Here is an 18,822-nt window from a genome sequence, read left to right on the forward strand (position 1 = left end):
CCTCAGAGGGCTTGTGGCCATCTGGGCAGAGGGGCACACATGCCAAAGAACTCATAAGTTCCAAATAGCCAGCTCCAGAATAGAAGGCTGAGGGACTTCAGAGTAGGAGGCATGTGGACTAGTGTAGTTTGGGAAAGCTTCCTGGAGGAGGTGAGGATGGAGCCTGACCCACATACCTGTACCCCCAGGTAGCTGGGCTGTGGAGATGACTGCATGTGGGTCAGGCTGGGGAAGTCACCTAGGGCATATAGAGCACCCAAAAGACAGGCTGAGGGTGTGAGGTTTGTTTTTTACCGGGGGGGAGGGGGGGCAGGGTCTGTCTGTGTACACGTGTGTATAGCATGTGTGTCTGGACCTGGGTGAGTGCCAGCTTCATCCCATCTGTCTGTCCCTCACAGCCAGCCCCTAGGCAATGTCCAAGAGATACCCTCTGCCACCCACCTGGACTGGCACCTGTACAGGCTGCGCACCCGTCACCTAGGCCAGATTACTGAGGCGGCCCTGGCTCTGAAACTTGGGCACGGCAAGCTCCCTGCCGCCCTGGAGCAGGCTGAAGACTGGCTCCTGCGTCTCCGTGCCCTGGCTGATGAGGTAGTAGACCCTGGAAGGTATCTTCCTTCCTGCTTGAGAATGTCATAACTGGGAGGGACGTGGGGACTGTCTGCACTATGGCCCAGCTCTGGCTCTACTGCTGGGTAAGCTTGGACAGGAGACTCCATTTTTTTGATCCTCAGTGTCCCCTATTCGCAGCCGAAGGAGAGAGGATGCAGCCGGATACTGGGTGTTCTGGGGCCTAGCTGGTGTGTAGTAGGTGTTCAATAAATGCCCCCAATGTGCTCAGTACGTGTGCTCAATAAATATCACTGAAGTATGTCAGAGACAGAGCTGAGACCAGAGACCTGGGCACCCAGTTCCAGGTTCAGTGCTGGGGCCTGTGCCCCTGGGGACCTGACTCCTCCTTGCCAATGGGGACCTGTCTGCATCTGGCCTCAAACCTGCCTCTCTGGGGGTCCTGTACTTCTTGCTCTCCTGGATGCCTTCTGTCCCCAGACCTGAGGAGGCTGCATTTGTGGTAACTGTGAACTTTGTTGAATCTGATCACAGAGAAGTGGGTGCAGTTTGTCCCCTGCATACCACCCATGCCCCCTTGCCCCAGGTCAGATGTACCCACCCAGTTCCCAAGGCAAGCAAGCATTCCACAGATTTATCCAGAATGAGGATAGGGTTCTGCTCATATGTCACAGGCGGACCAGCTGCTGCCCAGTCCACCCAGAGGTGTGTGGTTCCCATGGAGGGCTGGGGCTAATGAGGAAGGATTTCTGCAGAAGGAGTGTGGGGAAGGGCAGGGCCCAAGAGGGGCTTCTGGAGGAGCCAGTTGTTGAAGGGGAGAGGGAGGTGTTGCAGGTGGGAGGCTGCTTGGAAGGGGAAGGCAGCCCAAAGAGTTGGTCCCTCAGAGTCAGCCTTAGACTCGTCCTGAGCAGGCCTTGGGGCATGTGGCCAGTTACCTGGGGCAGCAGTGTTGCCCAGCCACAGGCTGACCCCATACAATGGTTACAGACCATCCTCTTGGACTGGTCAAAGGCTGCCTTCCGTAATCTTAAACTGGATGGCCCCTGGAACTCTCAGCGTGGATTGTGCTATGGCTGGGAGGGGTTAAGGTCAAATGGGTGCTACTGTCGGCAAGGGAACCCAGAGAGTCTTTCTCCAATTTGATAGTGCAGCAGAATCCCCTGAAGGGCTTGTTAAAACAGGTTACAAGCCCTGTATGACCCTGCATGTCTGGGACAGAGCCTGAGGAATTGCATTTCTAGCAAGTTCCTGGGAGCTGCTGTGCCGCTGCTCTGGAGACCACACTGGTAGAGTGGTTAGGAACCACTCTCTAGAGGCTGAAAAACCTGGTTGGCTCCTACTCTCTTTGAGCTTGAATTTCCTCACCTGGCAAATGGGGCTGCCTATCCATGCCATAGGGAGTGAGTGAGCCTGTGGCATGCCCAGTGAGGCCCCAGGAGCATCAGCTCTCAGCCGTGGTCCTGGTTAGAGGTCCCGTGCCGCCTCACTGAGCACACTTTGCTCACCAGCCTTGGTGGTGAGGTGGGCTGTACCCAATGGTTCTCACTCAGAGTTAGTGGCTCTGAGGGGTGCTCAGGCCTTGAAGTTTTGTCCTGATCTAGTCACCATTTTCAGAGCCCAATGCCTCTAGTCCCAGAAAAGGACCAGACACCATGAATCCCTGCTTTAGAGGGTGGAGGAAGGGATTGTCCTTCGGGAAGGACACCTGTGGATTCATTGCTGCTCTAGGGTAAGGAAAAAGGGTAGCATCTTAAGTGTGATGTTATCTCTCAGGTCAAATCAAATCCTCCAATCTCTGCCCTCCAGGAGCACCTATTTACGCAGTGGAGGGGATCTAAAAGCGTTAGCTCTGGCCTCTAGTTAGAAGCCTCTCTTCCCAGAAAATGTGAACTCAGCTCAGTGAATTTTTGGCAGGCTCCTCATGCGAGCAGAGGCAGCCTCATGCCCCAACTGTCCTTGGGGGCTCATAGCCGCTGAAGACAGAGGTGCCCAGCCAGCCATGGGAGGTCAAGGAGGCTCTTAGGAGTGGGCAGAGGGGGAGGAGAGGCCTCCAGTGGCTCATGGTGGGCTGCAGGGTGTGGGCCTTCCCCACCCTGACTGCCACCACCCTCTCTCCAGCCCCAGAACAGCCTGCCCGACATCATCATCTGGATGCTGCAGGGAAACAAGCGAGTGGCGTACCAGCGGGTGCCTGCGCACGAGGTCCTCTTCTCCCGGCGGGGCGCCAGCTACTGTGGCAAGAACTGTGGGAAGCTGCAGACGATATTTCTGAAAGTGGGTTCTTTTTTCTCAAGTCATGATCATATTTCCTCCCAGGTAGTTCCCTTCCCCTGCCATGTCTCCTTTTCTCCCTCTGACAGTCTCTGGACTCTCAGAAGGGGTGGAGGGCTTTGTGCAAAACCATTTCCCTTCTCTCTCCTCTGTCAAGTCCCTGGGCCCCATATACCTGGTCTAGAAAGTTGGCAGGTGAGAGCGGGAATCACAGGATGCTGGAAATGAATGAGGCAGGGTCTATGCACCCCCCCACCCCCCGCCGCTGCCCTTAGGCTGTCTGGAAAGGGCTGACTCCTGAGGCTGCTCTCCATCTCAGGGTCAGGTCTCTGGGAGGGCGGGGTTTAGCCCTCAGCCCCGACCCCAGCCTCTAAGAACTGGTACAGACCTCATTGCCCTGCCTGTGTGCTTTGACCCCGACTGGAGTCAGGCTCAAGTTCAGGTTCTTCCCTATGGGAAGGCTGGTGTCTAGGCGCTGAGTGTGCCTGTGGCTCTGGCCCATCAGGATGCTGGGGGCTCGTGATCCAGTGCCCCTCATGTTGTCCTGCCCGCACCTCTCCTTTCCTTTATGTTCTTCCAGCCCCCATCCTTGCTTCCTGCCCATCTTCTTTCAGGGTACTGGCCAGGCTCAGTCTGGGGTCACGGATGTAAGCAGCTGCCTGAGTGCCCATGATCCTCCTCTCTAGATTAATGTGGGGACATAGAGCCAAGGCTGTTTTGGTTGGGGCCATGTGCCTGGTGGCCAGGACACAATTTAGGAAAATCTCTTCCTGTGCTGTGATTGCCCTGGGTCTGAAGGAGGGGGGCGGGGTCCCTGTCTGGAGGGCTGTCACTGAGGCTGTCCTGCTGGAGGAGGAGTGGCGGTGGGAGGCAGGCCTTCCCCTCGCCACTCTCCATTCAGTTCAGATGGCTCTGTTGGCATTATAAACTGCCTGGCCTTCCTCCCAGCCTGGTCCATCTGCCCCGGCCCCTTGCCTCTTGGCCTTCCCTTCCCCACCGCTCTGTCCATCCACACCAGGACCAGTGTCCACCTTTCCTCTTCCAGGAAGTCATTGTTGGCTAGCCTTAGCCTTGAGCCTCTCAAGTGCCTGTGGGTCAACCCATTCATATATTGGCCTTTCTTTCTTGTCCCACCCTGGCCTGAGTAGAGAGGGCAGGTTTTGACAGAACAGTGAGTGTGGACAGGTGGCAGGGTTGGCTGGAAGCCTGTGTGGCCTTGGGTAAATTGCCTACCCTCTCTGAACTTCTGGCTGTCTTCTCACCTGTAAAATGATCATCGGACTGCCCACTTGATGTGTGTTATGGATTGAATTAGGTGACACAGCTCATGGCTCTGGCTAAACTGAGGTGATCAGTAAATATCAGTTTCTTTCCTTCTTGTCCCCTTTACCTTCTGGGGTGTTCCCTTGCTCTCAGGGGAGAGGAGGCTCCACCAGCATGACTGGAGGCCAACATAAGGCAGAGGTGAGCAGATACGTGGACTCAGGGCTGCTGGAGAGACCAGCTTTGCTCAGAAAGAGCGTGAGGATGTGTCAGGCAGTGGGCTGCTGCCTCTCACCTGCCTATAGGGCACGTCCCTGGTGCTTTCTTAACCTCCTAGCATCCTGCTTCTATCTCCTAAGCTAACTCCTTGCCAAGCAGGACTGAAGGGGAAGGAAGTCAAGGAGCTGCCACATTGCATTGGGTTGACCAGGAAAGGCTGTCTGGCTAGAGTGCCAGTGGGGATGCACTTGAGCAGGATGAGCTTCAGGCTCTGACCTCTTGGCCCTGCAGCCTTGGGGAAACACAAACTGAAAAATTTTCCCTGATTCCAAGCAAAAAAAAAAAAAAGATATAGAATTGTTTCTCGAAGTCTTCCCCACTGAGTTTATGAGCCCTGCCAGTAGCTCCTGAGCAAGCTCTACAAAAATGTTGGCAGCAAGCAGAGACCAAGAAAACATTGGTGTTTCTTAACTTAAACCAAAGTTGGAAAAAATGAGCACTAGTAGAGAGGGAGAGGAGCCCCAAACTAGACATTTCTTTATTTGCTGTTGCTATTTTGGGTCAGGCAGGCTGGCCCCGTCTGGGGGAGGGCAGGGGAGAGACCGGCGGTGGGGGGGTAGGGGGGAAGGGGGGTTAGGCATTCCTGCCATCTCCCTGGGGCTGGTGGTTTGGAGGGAAAAAGGCCACTAACCACCCCAGGGAGGAGACGGCTGAAGCAAATGGTCATGGGAGGTTGCCAGGGGGTGACATGTGGGTTCAGGGCCTCCTCTGGGCTTCACCGAGGATGAACCAGAAGCAGAGAGGCTGGGTGACGGGGGAGATTGTCATCACCCTGGCATGTCCTGCACCCCTTTCTTTTCCCCGTACCTGGCTTGGCCTCTCCTTCTAGGGATCCAGGCCTCCTCTACCTGTTGGTGACCTCTTACCTTGGCTCCCCTTTCCTCTTCTGAAGCCATCAAAACTCCTTTCTCTTCACATTCAGCCTCCTGTTGCAGAGGAGGTACCCCTCCAGGCTCATGTACATGAAACCTAGGGCCTTCTTCTTGTGCTACTTCCTCTAAGGGATAATGTGTTGTTCTAAGAGTGAGGAACTTCTGCTCCTTAGGCTGTAGCTGACCATTGATTTCAATCACACGGTAAAGTAGTTGCGGGGAATAAATGTTTAATGTTGGGCTGTTGTGGTTATTGCATTTTGGCAGAGCTTCTGAAAGTTTCAGGATAATAAGCAATTGAGGACCAGTGACTAGTGGTTAACTTGCTGATAAGTGCCTGAAAGGGTAGTGGTATCAGATGGTATACTAACATCTAGCCAAAAAATAACAGTGCCCCTGAAACAAACTAAATAAAGGAGGAGGTTTTAACCTCTTCCCCTTCCAGACCTGGATCATTGTATCTTCTTTAAAGATATGTTCTAGAATTGCACTATCCTACATGGTTGCTGCAAGGGGCTATTTAAATTTAAAGTAATTAAAATGAAATAAAACTAAAAATTGAGTTCCTCAGTCACACTAGCTGCATTTTTTTTTAAAAAAGATTCTATTTATTTATTCATGAGAGACACACGGAGAGAGGCAGAGACATAGGCAGAGGGAGAAGCAGGATCCATGCGGGGAGCCCGATGCAGGACTCGATCCCAGAACCCCAGGATCACGACCTGAGCCAAAGGCAGATGCTCAACCACTGAGCCACCCAGACGTCCCATACGAGCTGCATTTCAAGGGCTCAATGGGCTCACCACATGGGGCTAGCATGATTGGACCATGCGGATATAAACTATTTTGTAGCAAGAAGTTCCACTGGGCAGAGTTATTCTAGAAGAGAACAGAAATGGGGATGTGGTGGGAGAGGATAGAATGAGGGGTGCTGGTCTAGGCCTGCCTCAACTGAGCACCTAGGTGGAGATGATGTGGTCTCCTTTGGAGATAAGGAATCTTGGCAGGTATGGAGAAGCCTTCTTAAGTATATATTCCCTTTCTGTGAATTTCTAATAAGTCCTCCAACAGGACATGTATCTAGGGGGGGTCAGGCTGCTAGGCCCAGTCCTTGGAGGACCCCACCCCGACTCAGTAGGGACATCCTGATCCTAAAGGGGATCGGGGGTTTCTGTCCTTCTCTGGTATCTAGTATCCCATGGAGGGGGTGCCCGGAGCCCGGATGCCAGTACAAATACGGGTGAAACTCTGGTTTGGGCTTTCTGTGGATGAGAAGGAGTTCAACCAGTTTGCTGAGGGAAAGCTGTCCGTCTTTGCTGAAACTGTGAGTGCCTGCCATCCTGCCGTCCTGCCCTTTCCTGCCCCTGCCCCCAAAGCTGCCCTGGTCCCCACTCACTTCTCTTTATCCCTTGCTCTCCAGTATGAGAACCAGACCAAACTGGCCCTGGTTGGGAACTGGGGCACAACAGGCCTCACCTACCCCAAGTTTTCTGATGTCATGGGCAAGATCAAGCTACCCAAGGATAGCTTCCGCCCCTCAGCTGGCTGGACCTGGGCCGGAGACTGGTTCGTGTGTCCAGAGAAGACGTGAGTCATGGACAGGGAGCCTGGGGGACCCCCTCTGCCCTAGTCCTTTCTCTGAAAGGCCATAGTCCTATAAATGGTTCTACTTGCTCCTACTGCCCCTATGCTGGTCACAGGGGCTTGCACTTGAACTCTTCCGGGGCTGGGGGCTTGCTAGGCAGCCTTGTTTCTGGAAAGGCTCGAACAAGGGGGAACTTCTTTAATATTAAACTAAAGTTGGCCTCTGTCTGACTTTGCATCCACTGGTTGCAAACTTCTTCTCCAAGAGGCCACAGCCTGTTTCCTCCTCCCTGTATTAACCCTTCCTGTGCCTGAGCCTTCCCCACTCCCGTCCCCCCCGAGTACTTCTCAGAACAAAGCCCTCCAGCTGCAACACTGTCCCTACCTCTTTCTCCTCTCTACTTTCCTGTTTGGTTGACATTCAACAAACTGGGTTTCTTTCCTTTCTTTTTTTTTAATTGAAGTATAACATATATTATTTCAAGTATGCAAATCTTAAGTATACAGCTTGATTGCCTTTAACGTTTCAACAACTAATAGTGGGTTGTTTAACTACCCACCAGGCTTTTGGTGTCTTTGGCTCTTTCTCTCTTTGGTGTCTCTCTCTTTCTTTATGTTGGGCCCTGATGTATTCTTCTGTCTGTGAGCATCTCTAGGTCCACCTGAGTCTCCTTTTGCTCTTCTCCCTTGATGCTCTGCCCCTCCTTTTCCCTCTCCTCTCCACCTTCTTATTGGTTGGGTGAGGCTGATGCAGGAAGCTTGGCTAAGGACCCAAGAGTGCTCTGCTGAAGGTGGTGGGTGGGTGGGTGGGTGGGCTCTCTTCAGCAGAGGTTCTGACCCCCCCCCCAGCCTACTCCATGACATGGACGCGGGCCACCTGAGTTTTGTGGAGGAGGTGTTTGAGAACCAGACCCGGCTCCCTGGAGGCCAATGGATCTACATGAGTGACAACTACACAGATGTGGTGAGTGGATGCTCCAGGGACAGGGAGGGTTTGCTTTCCTGGGGTCCCAGACCTTTGGGCTCAGGAGGGGCCTGTGGCTAAGAGAAGATGGGATGCTACCCCCTGCTCCCATGTCCCCATCTTCATGCTCTGGTTTCTAGAGAAACAGTGTGAAGTCCAGTGCCGGTAGGACACTGATCTGGAATTGCACCTGGGGCTTCAAGAATGTATGTTGTCAAGTTGCATCTTTTCTGCTCCTCTGATAACATCTGTCTCTTCTCATGCTTGCCTGTCCGGTGTTGCCCTAGAATGGGGATAAGGTGCTTCCTAAGGATGACATTGAGTGCCCACTGGGCTGGAAGTGGGAAGATGAAGAGTGGTCCACGGACCTCAATCGGGCCGTCGATGAGCAAGGTGGGCAGCACGTAGAGCCCAGTGAGATCCACCCCAGCAATCTCAGGAGGTGTGCTGGTGGGACAGATGAGCTCAGGGCCTTGTGCCCTGGGGCACTGGCCTTCACTGGGCTTCTTTATCTGGGGGACTTTCTGAGTCAGGCCTCATTTCCAGCTACAAATTAAGTTAGTGGTCAGTCACGAGCTTGTGACTGTGCCTGGGTGGGACAGCTAGCCTCTAGAGAGATGGGGAATGGCTGGGCAAAGGCCAATGGGTACCCTTCCTCCAGGCTGGGAGTACAGTATCACCATCCCCCCGGATCGGAAGCCAAAGCACTGGGTTCCTGCTGAGAAGATGTATTACACGCACCGTCGGCGGCGCTGGGTCCGCCTGCGCAGAAGGGACCTCAGCCAGATGGAGGCACTGAAGAGGGTGAGTCTGGCAGATGGTGGTGGGTAGGGGTGAGGCCCTGGCTGCAGGAGGCCAGCTGGGCACAGGTGCACACCTGTGTGTACAGACACATGCATGTGTGCTCAGGACATGTATCAGGCATATGGGCTCCCTGGAGATGCTCATGGATCACACCTAGCACGTGTACTGCTGCTCACAGGTTATAGCACACACACAGATCACACCAGTACACGTCCAGATACCTGTGACTGTGCAAGGAGACGTGCTTGGGATCACACACAGACCCAGAAAGTGCAAAGACATACTGAGACTGGGTCTGTGCCTGGGGGTCCTGGAGGTGGAGTCTGAGACAGGGGTTTGGCCACATGGAGCTTTTAGAAGAAGCAGTGTGGTCAGGAGTGCTGGGAGCAAGGATGTGGTATCAGGCCATGTCAGTTTTGGCCTGAGCTGTGGCTTGGGGAGGGGCACACCCTGGAGCACCACAGAATTGTCCTCACCTGGAGGCAAAGGGGTTGGGGTTGTACCCCACAAGCTCTGTCACCAGCCATAGTTGCCGGGAGTGGGCTGAGGCGGGTACCCTCCCCATGGAGCCTGCTCCCTTCAGCATGGGCAAGTCCCTGTGGAACGGGGCCACTGGAGCTAGTAGGTGAGGATGTATGCAGCATGTGAGTGTGCTGGCTGGTAGAGGGGCCCCGGTGGGCTCCGTTGTTATTCACTGGAGAACATACACAGTGCAAGCACACAGATCCATGGGTGTGCCCAGGTACCCACAGGACAGAGGAGTAGAGTAGGCATGTATAAGTGCACACGATGCATGTACCTGCTCTTGGAGTTCACCAAATGCCCATGTCTCGCACAGCCTCAGCATCTGCCTCCCCGGATCCCTCTTGTTCCCTCTTGTTCTTGTGCATTCCTTCTTCCCATGCACGCATCTGATTTTGGGCCCAAGAACCAGGCCTCCATCAGTCCAGGAGTAGTCTTTGGCATGACCCAGATTTCTTCCTTTCTCTTTGGGCACAGGGAATCTGGAGAGGGATGTCACTGGGTTCAGGGAGAAGCAAGGCTTTGGGGCAGCAAACTGTTTGTGGTGCCGTGAGCCAGACAGACTCTGCTCTGCCTGTTGGGGCACCCATGGGATAAAGGTGACCCTTGTCAGACAGTGTGCCTTGCCTGCTCCATCACTGGTGAGGGATGTGGCTGCCCTCCAGGACTGGTACTTGTTGCTTAGTTCATGGCTTGAGCCTGAGGGGCACCTGAGGACGGTGTCAGGTCATCACCTGGATAGGAAGGGGCTTCCAGAGGTCCCTCTAGGCCTGGGAGAGGGTCCCCTCAAGGAAATACAGGGAGGCCTTCCACACTGACCTAAGCCTAGCTTCAGGAAGAAATAGCCTGGGGTTGGGAAAACAATCCTCATTGACCCCCCTCAATTTTTATAAGCTGGGATGTGAAGAAGAAAAAGGAAATGACAAGAAAAACTTGGATTCGTGAAATCCACCCATGATCCAAGTAAACAAACCCAAAGCCTGATGTTTTCATCCCTGCTTTAGCCTACCTGCCTTTTCTGGCTCCTCGGATCCCCACAGCCCAGGGAGCGTTTTCCCCTCCTGATTTTCTGATCCGGACTCTTGTCATTGCAGAAGCTGCTCAGAGTCCCCCTCCTCTAGGTGGCCTTCCTAGCTGTTCCCACCTGGAAGGTGCTGGTGTGGAGTGGGTAGGGAATCATGGAGGGCAGCCCAAGGACTCCCTTCCTGCAGGCCGCCGGAGCAGTGCCTGAGTCTGTCCTGTTCTCCCCATGCAGCACAGACAGGCAGAGGCAGAGGGTGAGGGCTGGGAGTACGCCTCGCTCTTTGGCTGGAAGTTCCACCTGGAGTACCGCAAGACTGATGCTTTCCGCCGCCGCCGCTGGCGGCGCCGCATGGAACCACTGGAGAAGACGGGGCCTGCAGCCGTGTTTGCCCTTGAAGGGGCTCTGGTATGTGGCCGGGTCGGGGAGGTGTGGCTTGCTTTTCCAGGGCTATAGCGGGAGCCCCCCAGGTTAGGACTTTGGATGGAACATTGGTCACCTTGGCTTCAGTTCCTTTGGAGGTGCTTGTGGGGAAAGTGGAGGGCAGTCTGGGTGTCCTAATACAAAACAGCTCCCTTCTTGACACTGGGGGACTTGCTGTTTCTTTTTGTGATCAAGATGGGAACAGGCAGAGAGGATCTCTGTCTGATAGAGGTCACAGGTCTGAGCTATGTCTGGAACCAAGGGATCCGGCCCTTCTTGAAGAGGCTGGCTGCCACAGAGTGGGCCTGAGAGGATTTGGCCTAGGCCCTGGGAGTAGCCAGAGAGGCCTGATGATCCCTGAATGGCCATGTCCTTAGTTGGACATGAGTCCTCCTTGGTTGGACAGAACCTATCTCCTGGCATCCCTGAGATTTTTGGGGGGAGAGGTGTACCCCAGAAACTGAACATCAGGCTGGCAATCCTGCCTTGGTGTATACTTTCTGGAGCCAGTAGAATTGAGAAGCAAGCTGGATGTTCCCTCATCAGCTCAAGGTTCCCAGCCCCAAAAGATGAGCAGGCCCTTCCTGGACAGTCTGAGTAGGGCCATTCTCCACTCTGTTTTGATCTGGGGATTCCTAAAGGTGGGAGGAGATGCCCAGCATGAAGCCCTTCCTCTGAAATCCAGCCAGGACTGCCCACCACTTGGGGCTTTGTTATGTGACTCCGAGAGCAGGTCCCACCAACTCTGATAGCTGATGGGATCTGAGTGTGTCCATGTGTATCAGTTTGGTGTGTGTGCATGTATGTGAGGAATCAGTTGGAGGGAGGAACAGTGGGGCCTTGCCCTGAGTCAGGGAGTACAGAGAACAGGCCCAGGATCTGATGGGATGGATCCAGGGAAGGGAGTTGAGACTGGTGGTGGCCCAAGAGGAGCTTCCATCCCTCTCGGGCCTTGATGGTGGGCCAGGTCTAGGGGTGGCAGTATGGGAGAGGAAACCCTCTGAGGGTCATATAATGCTAGATACCTGATGATGTCTTGGGGCCAAGTTGTGGGGTGGCTGAAAGGAGACAGCAGATCTCTGGGCTGCTTGGGCTCATGCTCAGGCTAGGTGGGAGGAAACTGCTAACCCAGCTGGAGCAGCCCCAGCTAGAGGTCTCATGGGCCAGAGATGGTGTTTGTTGACTCCCCCTTTCCTGTCAGAAAAGGCCTGGCTTGAGCACAGGACAGGGCCTAGGGATAGTCTTGTGGCTCCAGCTGAGGGGTGGGCTCTTGGCAGAGCTCAGAGTCAGGGCCAGGTCTGAGAAGCCTGGGTGGACACCCTGAGGAATAGAAACTCAGTGATATGGGCTACAGAGAGAAAAGGAGTTTAAGGGCTCAGATCGATGGGAGAGACCAAGAGGCGAAACCGGCATTAGGCCGGGCAGGAAATGGGGGTTCACACAGTACCTGGAATTCTGTTTCTGACTCGCCCCTCTGTCTTGGCCTCATTCTCACACTGGCTCACTCTGGGTGGTAACAAAGATGGTGCCTATAAAAAAGGCCAACATCAACTTTACAGCCAGCAAAGCCCTGCTAGATAAAATAGCACAGCCCACCTGGCATCCTCTATTTTCCTCACATCTGGAGACCACAGAGAGGAGAGTGCTATTTTCTCCATAATGCCGTGACAGTCTTGGGTGTGACTGACTGGCTGTCATGGTCATGTGCCCATGCCAGCCTGAGGGTGAGGAATGGAATGTTCTGATTGGCTCTCCTGGGTCATGCTCCTTTTTTGTAGTTGACAGCACCATCAGGAGGGGGAGAAGAGCATCTGGGAAGGAAAAAAAAAAAAAAAAACACAAAAATCCCTGCAAACAGTGCTGGGCAAAGAGCTACGGATGATGGCCACAGGACTCAGTTCAATGAACAATAGGGAGCCAGCATGGATTGTTGAGCAGAGGAATGCTCTGGTTAGAGCTGGACTTCTGGGCTATTAATCAAGTAGCCATGGAGGATGGTTGGCGTGGAAGAATGGAGACCATCAGGAGACCATCAGGAGTCTTGGCTAGTGATCTGGGATGAGGTGACATCTGTGGGGGGAGCTGGGGGCCAGAGTAGAGGGAATTACAGTGGCAGAGCTTGGGGAGGGTCATAATGGCCCAGAGGTTCTGCTGGGTGCATGGCATGGCTTCTCCCACTGCCGGGCCACAGGGTGGGCGGGGTGGGCCTGGGGCTGCGATGAGTTCATGGTTGGCCCTGGCAAGTCTGACACACACGGTTAAGTGCTGTGTGAAGAAGGCGGATCTGGCAGCTGCTTTCCAGGCCGCCCAGTGCAGGGAGGCCAGGGCCGTGGGAGAGAGGACGCGAGGCTGGAGGTAGCCAGAGACACATGGACGGAAGTGTGGATGGGTTCTGGGGCTGGCCAGGATCTGGGGGAAGAAGATGAGCAAGACTGGGGACCCACTGCCAAGCTTTCATGGCTCGGTGACTGGGAGAATGAAGGGGGGCACTTCCCAGAAACAGAGAAACCAATCCGTTTATTCTTTATGCGGGAGAGAATGTCGTGAGGGAGCATTGAAATCAAATGTCAAGTCAACAGACATGGGGAGGTGGTTGATTGTGAAGCTGATGGGACTCGCCTGTGAGGCACAGGAGAAGCCAACATAGTGAAGCCCTCTGCGTCCTGGGGGAACTTGGCTGACATAGAGAACCAGAGGCAGACAGTGGTTGGAGAGGCTGGATCCCACAAACCTGGAGTTGGAGGACACAGTTTTGGAAAGTCTTTAGGTGTGGCCAGCATTTGGATAGGGCCACAGGCCCATTTGACTGTAACTATCTGGACCACTCTGTACTTCAGTGAATGAATCTCCATCAGCACCTACACACACACACACACACACACACACACACACCTTGACCCCTTCATGGTTACCCATATATGCGCCTGTCCCTGAATCTGCTGTCCTCTATCCTGGGAGGTACTGATGCTCCAGCAAGGCACCAGGGCTAAAGTCCACCCTGCATCATGGGAGCAGATGGTACAGTCGTCTGAGTGCCAAGACCCACCTGCTGTCTTGAGTACTAGTCCTGCCCACTGCTCATTGATGTCTGCTGATTCACTTAGTGGGAGCCATGGTGGGATGGGCCAGGCGTCCCAGTGGAGCAGGTTTGGCTTGAATTCTCCTTCCTAGCTGCAGACAGGTCACTTATCCCTTTAGCAACTCTGTTCCCTCATCTGTAAAAGTCACCGCATCCTAGGGTCATTGTAAGGGATAACTACATGACACATGTAAAGAAGTGCTTCTCGGACTTAGTGAATGTGGGAACAGTGTGTGGGGTCTTGTTAAAATGCACTCATGATTCCATGACTGGGTGAACCTGAGAGTCTGCATTTCTAAGAGGATTCCAGGTGAGGCCAATGCTGCAGGTCTGAGGACCATCTTTGAGTGGTGAGGATGTGAAACAACATATTGTGCATCAGGAAGATGAGAGAGGTGGTCACATCATCCCATTCCCCTACTTGGATGCCTTTCTGAGAGAGGCAGGGTGTATCTGTTACTTGGTGAAGGTGTGTGGCCAGGGTCCTAGAGAGGGAAGCAGGGAATGACGACATGTTCTCCTTGCTCTCTGGTGAGAGAAAAGTAATCTTCACTTCTAAGAATCCCCTGATCTGATGGTGGAGGCCTGGCCTATGGAGTCTTGGCTAGTGATCTGGGATGGAGCCCCTCCCTGTCTGATTCACACATGAGTACAAATAAACCCAATAGGGTCTGCATCTTTGCAGTGCTGGAGGGCAGAATAAGGGTCATTCCAGAATGATGTTGTCTAATGAGGGAGGCTTCTTGGAAGAGGATGTTTGGAGGCAGACCTTGAAAGAGTCTAGGGAGGCACTGTGGGTGGTGGTGGTCAGGTGGACTTCCTGGTAATCTGACATTTTTGGATGTTTGGGCCTGAGGACTAGGCCTGCGGCGCCCCCTTGCCTCCTACCACCCCTCTCCTGGCCCACAGGTCCACCAGCAGGCTGCGCCTTGCTTGCCAGTTTTCCTCTTGAAGACATCTTGCTGGAAGGCAGGCCCTGTCTGCTCATTAGCACCGGCAGCCTTTCCCTGAAACCTTCTGCTGGGGCCAAGCCTGGCTCCCTCCGTGGAGCGGGAGGCCCTGGCTCCGTCTGCTAATCGTCTGCTGTCTCCATCCCGAGTATTATTTTATTTTCGTATTATTCTTTTTCCAGCTAATATCCTGGCATTCCCAAAGACACCGGTTTCATAATCTTCCTGGCGTTCCCAGGGAGCTGGGAAGCAGAGCACAAAGCTGCTATTATAGCCTGTTCCATCCAGCCTCCCTCTCCTCGCCCCACACCCCTTGCTGCCGCCACCGCCGGCTCCCACCCAGGCACCCCTTCCTGACGCCACCAGCCTCTCTGGGAACTCTGGTGACGGCTGCTGGGATGAGCTCACAGAATCCATCCTGTCGCCCTTGCCCTGGGCCTGCCCTCCATGCGCAAGGATTTTTCCAGAGCCCTGTCTCTGTGCTTGGCCTCGAGTGTTAGGAAAGGTTTTCTGAGATGCCGGAGCTTGGGCAGGAGGGAAGGAGATGGAGACTCAGCAACATGTGCTCATAGCCTTGGAGATTTTTAGAGCTGGAAGGAACTTTCATGTTTGAAAGGTGCTCTCCACCTGGCTTTGGATCCCCTTGAAATTGGACGCATAGTTATGGGTGTGTGGGTGTGATCTGTGTGTGCAAGTGTGTCTGATGTGTAAACACATGGATGATATGTGTGCACACACAAGCTGTGTGCCATGTGACTGTGTGTGTGATATGTATGTGCCCGTATGTACGGGTGTATATGATGTGTGCACACGTGTGATATACGTGTATGTGCAACGTGTGTGTGTGTGTGTGTGTGTGTGTCTATGATGTGTAAATTCAGGTCTAGGGTCCGTGTTTTTTTCCAATTCTCAAGGGACTTTAGAACCCCAAAGAGGATAAGAATTACTAAAATCCATTTTACCATGCGCCAGAGATCAGGCTGACAGCTTTATGTGCATGGTCTCATTTTATCCTCACAGTGCCCCCAGAAGACTGGATTCTATTATTATACCCATTTTACAGTTGGGGATACCAAGTTTCCAGAACTGTACTGCCTAATACAGTAGCCACGAGCCACATGAGAGTATTTAAATTTACATTTAGAGTAATTAAAATAAGAATTTACTTCCATAGTCACATGAACCACATTTCAAGTGCTCAATAGCCACACCTGGTTCATGGCTACCATATTGGACAGTGTAGCTATAGAACAGTTTCATCATTGCAGAAAGCTCTGCTGGACAATGCTGTTCTAGAACAAGTCTGAGCCCCTAATATTACTCCAGAAGAAACTGAGCTCTGAGAGGGGGCTTGCCCAGTGGCATAGAATGGCTAGTTCTAGAATCAAGGCCGGACAGTGGGCTCTTTTGTCCTCTGTCCCCAAGTTCATACTCCTATTCCCTTTAGGGCATAATGTCTTCCTCCTAGAGAAGGCCCTCGAGTGGGGTCCTAGGGAGGGTCCTGGGCAGCTGGCTGGAGTCTTGAATGTTAGCATCACTTTTCTTGTGTAGCCATGTGACTTGACTTCCCTGGAGAGGCAGGGCAGCTAGAGAGGAAGGAGCTGGCACCATGTCCCCCACCCTGAGAAGCCTCTAGTTGGTTGTCCAAAGTCTGAGTCCTGGCCGGAAGTGGAGAGGATCTACAGAGACAGGATAGCAAGCCCAAGCCTAAGGATGGAGATGGGCAGCTGGGAGTCAGAAGTGCTGGGAAGGGGAGTCAGGGAAGGGTAATGGTGCCAGAGAGGAGTAATTTGGGATTTGAGCTGCCTGAGGAGGAGGTCAGATGTGGGTGAGGAGGGGAGAGTCCATCTCTGTGCCTGAATAAAGCCCTGCTTTTTGCAGAGTACCCAGACCTAGTTCCTGGAGCAGGCATTTTGACCTGCTCATCTGAGAGCAGCATCTGAGAGGTGAGAGGGGTTTGCCTCATAAAGTAACCAAAATCCCCACTGAGTCTGCCAGGCAGGAGAGGTGGTTCTGTGTTTCCCTGGATTCTGTTTCTTGAATATGCTACTTGAGCACCTGTTCTATACCTGGTTTTGTGCTAGCAGGAGCTGATTGAAGGCTGGCTGGTCTCTCCAGCAGGGGCATCCCTGCCCCCTTGCTGTCCCACATGGAAGGACCATTTGGATAGTTCCTTCAAATTGGTGGACCCCAGGATCTGTCTCATTCAAGATTTGAAGGCTGACGTCTGGAGGGTCCAACCGTGTGTCTGTGTGCTCAAGACAAAATGGCAGCACACAGGCATGCATGGGTGCTGAGGAGTGTGTGTGTCACAGCTGGGCAGATGTGTTGGGTGCCCCATCTCTGTACAGTATCATTGTATGCGCACTGGGGTCTACATCTTTGGTTGCTAGGGTGACCTTATAACTTGTTGTCTGAGACACTCTTCATAATTATGCTGGGAAACAGGCGTAAGCTAGGGCCATCCCAGACAAACGGGGGTTGTCCTAATTATGGAGGTACTCTGACAGGGGTCAAACCTGCTTGAGCATTCTCTGCAGCCTCCAATTTGGAGACACGGAAAGCCTAGAGGGGCACTTGTGCACACATGCATACGCGCAGATGCTTGAGCCAGCCCACACGTGGCACTGTGGATTCTCCAGGTTTCCTGATTCCATTCCCAAGCTCCCCAGGGGCTGGCCGGTAGTTTTGCAAGGATTTTTGCAGCTGCTTCCAAGCTCCTGCTCCAGCTGTAAATTAAATGGGGTTGCACCCTTTCCTGCTATTCTACTTAAGGTTGCAATCAGCCCTGATTAGGAAGGGAGGTCTGTGTTCCCGAGTTCCCTCTTTTAAAGTGTTCTCCTTTGGCCTGGCCTGCTAGCCTGTGTGGGGTTTCCCTGGAAGCTGAGGCTGGGCGGCCAGGGCTGTGATGTGGGCCCTGGGCTCCCCAAGGCCCTGACTTGGCGCTCAGCCCTGTCCTGCCCCTGAACCCTGCTCAGGTGTCTGGTTCTGATGGGGAAGCAGAAGCTGGGAAGAGCCCTGAGGGGCTGCTGGGAGACCCCCGGCTCTGCCAGTTATTTTGTTGTACCATCCTAGGGAAGACACTGACCTCTCTGGGCCCTAGTTTTTTCACTTTCAGGATAGAGGTGATAACAGCAAAAATAATAAGCTCCCTTTACAGAGCAGGGGTTAGCAAGCCATAGCCTACAAGCCAAGTCCATCCTCGGCCGTCTTGTGTAGACAGGGCTTTATTCACACATGACTGTGCTCATTTGTGTCTTCAATGTCTGTGGCTGCTGTCCTGCTACAGTGGCAGCTCAGGAGTTGCGACAGAGACCATATGGCCTGCAAAGGTGAATGTATTTACTCTCTGGCTCTCTATGAACAATGCTAACCAGCCATTCTAGAGCCTATGCCTGTGCCAGGCATTGCCCTCTGCCCTGTGTTTTATCTCCTTTAACTCCCCCGTGATCCCGAGAGATAGGGCTTATTATTCCCATTTTATAGATGAGCAAATTGAGGTAGAGAGAAGGCAAGTCATAATGATTCTAGTGGTGTTTCCTCACATGACTGTTACGAGAAATTCTATGGATAATGGTGGGGTTGTACAGAGTTTATAGCATACTACCCTACATTGCTGTTTGTTACTTGGATGTCCCAGCAAAGCCAATAGTGAAGGAGAGGTCCTGGCAGTTCACCCCAGAGCATACTAGTCAGTGTTTAATAACCAGAAAAAGAACCCAAAAAACAAACCCAACCCAGTTTGTAGTACGTGTTGGTTTCCATGGTGTAAATATCCCTGCTGTGGCCAATTTCAAGCTAGCCGTGTGACGTCACCGAGAGTGGAGATAGGAGGAGATGGGCCATAGCAGATGGTTATATAGTGTTTCCAGCCCACAGATACATTAGATATAAATACCCCCAGGAGTGGAATAATAGTCAAAAGTTGTAAAATGATTAGGAAGTGATGAGTTTGAGTATTTATCACCTTTTAAAAAAAATGTATTTATTTATTTTAGAGGGTGTGGGGAGGGACAGGAGGAGAGGGAGAGAGAATCCCAAGCAGGACCCATATGCAGCACAGAACCCAAAGCAGGGCTTGATCCCACGACCCTGAGGTCATGACTGACCTTGAGCTGAAATCAAGAGTCAAATCAAGATTGACCCACCTCTTGAAAAAAATTTCTGTAGTTATAAATTTATAAGACTTAATTGTTACAAATGGCCGTGTTTAACACCCA

General features: G+C 53.0%; 1 protein-coding gene across 22 annotated transcripts in view; it reads left to right on the top strand.

Moving 5' to 3' along the window:
* The window catches only part of DYSF (dysferlin), a 217,632-nt gene that overhangs the window by 103,245 nt on the left and 95,565 nt on the right, over nt 1-18,822 (top strand). For all 22 annotated transcript variants that reach the window (XM_041755218.1, XM_041755223.1, XM_041755224.1 and 19 more), the window contains 8 exons: nt 399-591; nt 2,689-2,844; nt 6,448-6,579; nt 6,676-6,842; nt 7,689-7,803; nt 8,091-8,196; nt 8,465-8,607; nt 10,385-10,558. In XM_041755218.1, coding sequence (XP_041611152.1) covers nt 399-591; nt 2,689-2,844; nt 6,448-6,579; nt 6,676-6,842; nt 7,689-7,803; nt 8,091-8,196; nt 8,465-8,607; nt 10,385-10,558 — 1,186 coding nt within the window. The remainder of the gene's footprint in view (nt 1-398; nt 592-2,688; nt 2,845-6,447; nt 6,580-6,675; nt 6,843-7,688; nt 7,804-8,090; nt 8,197-8,464; nt 8,608-10,384; nt 10,559-18,822) is intronic.

The sequence above is a fragment of the Vulpes lagopus genome, chromosome 5, assembly GCF_018345385.1.
Source record: "Vulpes lagopus strain Blue_001 chromosome 5, ASM1834538v1, whole genome shotgun sequence".
Taxonomy (NCBI): Eukaryota; Metazoa; Chordata; class Mammalia; order Carnivora; family Canidae; genus Vulpes; species Vulpes lagopus.